This window comes from Nyctereutes procyonoides, unplaced genomic scaffold (genome assembly GCF_905146905.1).
Source record: "Nyctereutes procyonoides isolate TBG_1078 unplaced genomic scaffold, NYPRO_anot_genome, whole genome shotgun sequence".
Taxonomy (NCBI): Eukaryota; Metazoa; Chordata; class Mammalia; order Carnivora; family Canidae; genus Nyctereutes; species Nyctereutes procyonoides.
Window position 1 is genome coordinate 15,252,024 of NW_026575126.1, and position 6,216 is coordinate 15,258,239.

General features: G+C 53.6%; 1 protein-coding gene across 1 annotated transcript; it reads left to right on the forward strand.

Moving 5' to 3' along the window:
* Positions 1–2,726: 2,726 nt before the first annotated feature.
* Positions 2,727–5,735, forward strand: CCN1 (cellular communication network factor 1). Its single transcript, XM_055340340.1, has 5 exons — positions 2,727–3,078; positions 3,402–3,615; positions 3,963–4,319; positions 4,451–4,659; positions 4,756–5,735. The coding sequence occupies exons 1-5, from the start codon at positions 3,016–3,018 to the stop codon at positions 5,056–5,058; spliced, it is 1,146 nt and encodes a 381-aa protein (XP_055196315.1). The 5' UTR covers positions 2,727–3,015; the 3' UTR covers positions 5,059–5,735.
* Positions 5,736–6,216: the final 481 nt, after the last annotated feature.

Here is a 6,216-nt window from a genome sequence, read left to right on the forward strand (position 1 = left end):
TAAACTCTGGCACATTTCCCCTCTAATCTGTCAACGTGAACTGATCTGCGGCTCTCAGCGGAGGAGGAGGAGGCGAGGAGGCGACGGGACATCTGGGGTTTCGGGACCATCCTTGAGCAGGACGTGAGGAGCTGCTCTTCCTCTCGGCTGATGCCGTCGTTTACTACTAGCAGGCGCCCCAGGACATAGTATATGGAAAGGCTGTGCACATAGGTTGCTCCAGTCTCTCCCTCTCCCCTACCTCCTGGCCCTGTGTGCTCCAGCTCCCCAACCCTTCCCCCGCTCCCCCCCCCCATAGTATACTCCCTGCTTTAAATGGGCAGCTGATGGTGAGGTTCTCTAAGTTTCTTCTCTGGGACCAACTCATCCTCCAAGATCCAACTGAAGCCCAGAAACAAACCCACACACCCTTGTTAGAAAACTTTAATCTGATTTTTAAAGGAATCTCTGGAATGGCCTGTGTTTCAAAGCTGTGTGGCAGACTGAATCTCTTTGCGTATCTCCCGCCCCCCTCAATAAAAGAGCAAGGTATATACACCGGCCAGTTGGATCATCCACTACGATTTTATTTTAAATCATGATAGACAGATTGCGTGAAAAACAAGGAATTCCAAAGAATTTCCTGCTCTGGGAACAGAAGTTAAGTCTATATTTAACAACATTTGAAGCTGTCAAGAATGCTTTGTGGTTGGATAACAGAGGCAGAAAAATGTTAAAAACGCAGGCTACTGCTATACCCAAATATGGAAATATTGTTACGTCTGGTGTCTGATTCACCATCTGGAAATACTTACAACCATGAAGTCAAATAGAAAAGACTCCGCAACAGAAGCCAGGAACACTCCTCTCCATTCTCTGCCCACGACCTCCTCCCACCCTGTACTGCGCCTACTCACCCCCATCCCCAGTCACTTCATTAAGACGGAAACAATAATGAAGCTTTAATGCGGGGGGGGGGGGGATGTTTTCCAAATAATAATGGATGGACTGTCTCGAGTAAGAAGTAGGGCCCAGATTTTCCTCGCTTAATTTGCATAACACCTGACAAGCCATAGTCTTGAAAAGTAAGCCCCGCACCCTAAACCCCCTCCAACAAAGCCTTAGAGATCCTACTCCCAACTAGCAAAAGCCTCTTAGACTTATGAAAGGGCACTTTCGAATGAATGAAACTTAACTCTTTTCCAGCCACAGTTCTCTTTACTGGAGGATGTTTTCATTGCAATAGCTTCTCATCGTGATTATCAGTCATTCACAGAAAAGTTGGCACTGGAGCACTTAAGCAAGACTGCTAGATTGTGAAGACAGAGCAGCCCTCCACTTTAAAAAGGACAAAGAGTTCTAGAGCGCATATAAAAGAAAGATCCGCATAATTACTTGTGTATGTTTTTATTTAAAATTGCACAAGAAGATGGTTTTTGAAACGTTGACGGGAAATTTATCAATCACAGTAACGATACTGATGCTGTTACAGCAAATTGTTGTGTGTGTGTGGTGGGGAGGGGAGGTTCTTCTACTGAGTGTGTTCAAGGTAGAATGGGATCTTATATTCTGTTGTTTTATTACAGAACATTAGATCTCCATCCTCATCCTTTGTACTTGACTAGAGAAGCATCGCAATTCATTTGAAATTGGGAGGCTTCTGAGTGGCCCCAGGGAAACGTGGTGAGAACCCCACAAAACCTTTAGCTTTGTAGACCCCACTGGGCACAACGGGGCTGGAATCCGGTTTGGCATCGCGGTCTACACAGGTGATGATCTCAGGACACATCCCCGCAACGTGGTCCCCGGGGCTCTGGGCGGGCTGCTTGCTCAGTCGGCAACGCCGCCCGCCGGCCCGGGAGGGAGGCTGAAGGGCTGGCCCGGCCTCCGCCTCCGCGAGGAAGTCGAAGTCGGCCTCCCGGAGAACTCCCTGCGTGCGTTTCCTCTCGGACTTCCAACCCAGGCAGTGGGCTGGAACTACAGTGGGAACCTCCAAAAACAAACAAGTACGACAGACCAGAAAAGGGAGGGGGGGGGGCGGAAGGGGGAAGACCTCTGCCTGGGAATCTGCCAGACAGTGGGGGAAGTGGACTCCCCCCCCTTCTCATTCATAAATGCCACTGCGGGTATTAATTTGCAATACACTTAAGTCGGCTAATAAACACCATGCCCAGGCTTCGGGACTCGATTCGAACGTGCGTCCACGGAATCCACAAACAGTCCTGGCCCTCGGACACCCTCGCCCCTCCGTAGGTGACTTGACTCTCACCTTCTCGGTAAACAAGCAAACAGCTCGCCGCCTTCCCGGGCGAGGGCTTCCGAGGCTGCCCGGTCAACTCGGCATCACCAAACAAAACCGGTTTTGTTCCTCCCTCCCAGGTCCTCCCACCCTCCCCGGGCCGGCGGAGTACGGACCTCGCCCCCCCCCCCCCCCGCGCGCCCCCCTCCCCCTGCGCCCCTTGCACCACCTTCAGCGCCACCGCGCCAGGAAGAGCCCTCCCCAATAGAAGGAGTTATTGAAAAGTGGAAAAAACGGAAGATTGTTTTCTTGACGGGTCCAGGACCCAAAAAAAAAAAAAAAAAAAGGTGCAACGGAGCCAGGGGAGGCGCTTGGCAGCAGCCCGCGCCAACCAGCATTCCTGAGATGTTTGAGAATTCTGGAACTCGCAGACAGAGCCGACGTCACTGCAACACGCGGCGCCGCGGCCGGCCCGTATAAAGGGCGGGCTCCGGGCGCTCGGGCAGACCGCGAGCGAGAGCGCCCCCGAGCAGCCCCCGCGCCCTCCGCGCCTCCCCGGGCAGGACCTCAAGAGCAGGACGCCGGCAGCCCAGCCCGCTCGCCTCCCCGGCCCTCGCCCTGCTGCCAGCGGGCCCGCCGCCCCGCCGCCCCGCCGCCCCGCCGCCCCGCCGCCCCGCCGCCCCGCCGCCCCGGAGCCCGGCCCGCCTCCCGGACCCACCGGCCCGTCCGCGACCCTGCGCTCCCGTGGGCTGGCGCCCCTGCGTCGGCGCTCGCCCGGACTCCCCCTGCGCGCCACGATGAGCTCCCGCGCCGCCAGGACGCTCGCCCTCGCCGTCACCCTGCTCCACCTGGCCAGGCTGGTGAGTGCTTTTGGCCTCCGCCTCCCCATCCGCCCTCGCAGGCCTTTCCCCCAGATTGCCCGCGGCCAGAGAAAAAACTATAAACTGGAAAGTTCGGGGGCGTCTCGGGTTAGCTCTTTCTTTCAGCCCGCCCCCCCCCTCCCCCCGCCCCTGGAGACGCGTCGGGGGCCTGCTTGGCGGACGCCGCGGCCCGGAGCGGCGGGGCTGGACAGGATCGGGGACCCCGGGGCGGACCGGGTCGGAGCACCTCCTCCAGCCCCCTCCCTGGCCTGCGCTCCCCGGCGAAGCGCGCCGAGGCTCACGCGTGCCTTCTCCCCCTCCAGGCGCTCTCCACCTGCCCCGCCGCCTGCCACTGCCCGCAGGAGGCGCCCAAGTGCGCCCCGGGAGTCGGGCTGGTCCGGGACGGCTGCGGCTGCTGTAAGGTCTGCGCCAAGCAGCTCAACGAGGACTGCAGCAAAATGCAGCCCTGCGACCACACCAAGGGGCTGGAATGCAATTTCGGCGCCAGTTCCACCGCTCTGAAGGGGATCTGCAGAGGTAAGATGCTTGCGGTTTGGCCCCTTTAAAAAAAATAATAGTCCTCGTAGTCCAGAAGTTTAGTAATTTTGAGACCATGTATGGTGATGCTTTGTTGTTGGTAGCTTGGCAGAAAGGCACATGATTTCAGCAGTCTGGAATGCAATTCAGTGTGTCTGGGCCCAACGAAAAGCGCATACGGAAAAGTGATTCCTGACTAACTTATTGTTCTGGTCTGGAGTCCCCGAGGAATTGTAGGGAACTTTACCATAAATTGAATTTAAGAGCAGAAAAATATGTATGCGTTTCAGGCCATGGTTGGGAATCCGAACTTGATCCTCTTTTCCCTTTTCTGGTGCTCCTTGCAGCTCAGTCAGAGGGCAGACCCTGTGAATACAACTCCCGAATCTACCAGAATGGGGAAAGTTTCCAGCCCAACTGTAAACACCAGTGCACATGTATCGACGGCGCCGTGGGCTGCATTCCTCTGTGTCCCCAGGAGCTCTCGCTCCCCAACTTGGGCTGTCCCAACCCCCGGCTGGTCAAAGTTACCGGCCAGTGCTGTGAGGAGTGGGTCTGTGACGACGATGATGCCAAGGACCCCCTGGACGACGGGGATGGCCTCCTGGGCAAGGGGCTGGCGTTCGATGCCTCGGAGGTGGAGCTAACCAGGAACAACGAATTAATCGCGGTTGGAAAAGGCGGCTCCCTGAAGCGCCTCCCAGGTAAGTCTAGCCCGAGCCCGAAAGATGTACTGAGATAACACACCTGGCTTGAAGCCTGGTAGAAATGAGCACCTGAAGGTGCTTGGGTCAGTCTGGCTCTCTGAAAAACGTGCCCTCTTGTCTGTCTCTAGTTTTTGGGACGGAGCCTCGAATCCTGTACAACCCTTTACACGGCCAGAAATGCATCGTTCAAACAACTTCGTGGTCCCAGTGCTCAAAGACGTGTGGGACGGGGATCTCCACCCGAGTTACCAATGACAACCTTGAATGCCGCCTGGTGAAGGAGACCCGGATCTGCGAAGTGCGGCCTTGCGGGCAGCAGGTGTACAGCAGCCTGAAGGTGAGTTCCCGGGGCCCCGGGGCCAGATGTGGGGCTCCCTTCCGAGAAAGGGAAGCAGCACAGTCCCTAACTCCCCTCCTTTCCTCTTCCTTCCAGAAGGGCAAGAAATGCAGCAAGACCAAGAAATCCCCCGAGCCCGTCAAGTTTACTTACGCTGGATGTTCGAGCGTGAAGAAGTACCGGCCCAAGTACTGCGGCTCGTGCGTGGACGGTCGGTGCTGCACCCCGCAGCAGACCCGCACCGTCAAGATGCGCTTCCGCTGCGAAGACGGGGAGACGTTCTCCAAGAACGTCATGATGATCCAGTCCTGCAAGTGCAACTACAACTGCCCGCACGCCAACGAGGCGGCGTTCCCCTTCTACAGGCTGTTCAATGACATCCACAAATTTAGGGACTAATTGCTACCTGGGTTTCCAGCACGAGGGTGAAACGGAACAACTGGGGGCGGGGGGGTAGGGAGAGGGGAAGAAGAGTGCCAGGATCAGGAGCTCTGGGTGGGGGCGGTGGGGGTGAGGGACTCATTGTAGAAGGGATGCATTGCTCATTCGTGAGTAGTATTAAGGTATTTTGAAACTGCTAGGTGTGCTGGTGCAGATGGACACTAATGCAGCCACAATTGGAGAATACTTCGCTTCGTAATATTGGAGCACATGTTACTGCTTCATTTTGGAGCTCGTGGTGTTGATGACGTTCTGTTTTCTGTTTGTAAATTATTTGGTAAGCATATTTCTCTCTAGGCGTTTTTCCTTTCGGTTCTACAATTGTTTAAAAAAAAAAAAGTTAGTTGATCAGTTAAAACCTTCATCTTTGGACAGAAGTAAAATGGGAGGGGCTTCCGTCCCCTCCCGAAGGTGACACTCCGTGAGTGTCCGTGAGAGGCAGCTATCTGCACTCTAAACTGCAAACAGAAATCAGGTGTTTTAAGACTGAATGTTTTTATTTATCAAAATGTAGCTTTTGGGGAGGGAAGGGAAATGTAATACTGGAATAATTTGTAAATGATTTTAATTTTATATTCAGTGAAAAGAATTTATTTATGGAATTAATCATTTAATAAAGAAATATTTACCTAATATCTGCGTGTGTGGCATTCAGTGTTTTTAGAGACTACCCAAAGTCACTGGGGACAAACAGCCTAGCTTATTATGCATTCTCTCAGTCATTCAAACAGGACTCCCTGAGTGCCTACTTTGTGCCAGGAACTGTTCTAGGAGCTTAGGATAAGAGCAGGGGACTAACCTACAAAAATAAGACAATGATTGCTTTTATCTTCGGTTGGGGAAAATCTTTGCATTTAACGTAATCTGTTTCTGAAAACATGTTATTGAACACAAGGCATTGTAAGCAGCACAAGGAATCTGAAGCTAAATTCGTGATTTAAATAATAATGCTTTATTTTCATAAGAATTCAAAGCCAAAGGGTCTCCATCACCTCCTCACTGTATGGTGGGTATAGCAGAGCCATTTATCATTTTAATCGCTAGGTTATTGGGCTTGTCACCTCGGTAGAAGAGAGAAACTAATGAAAACAGTCCATAACCGAGGTTGCCCATATC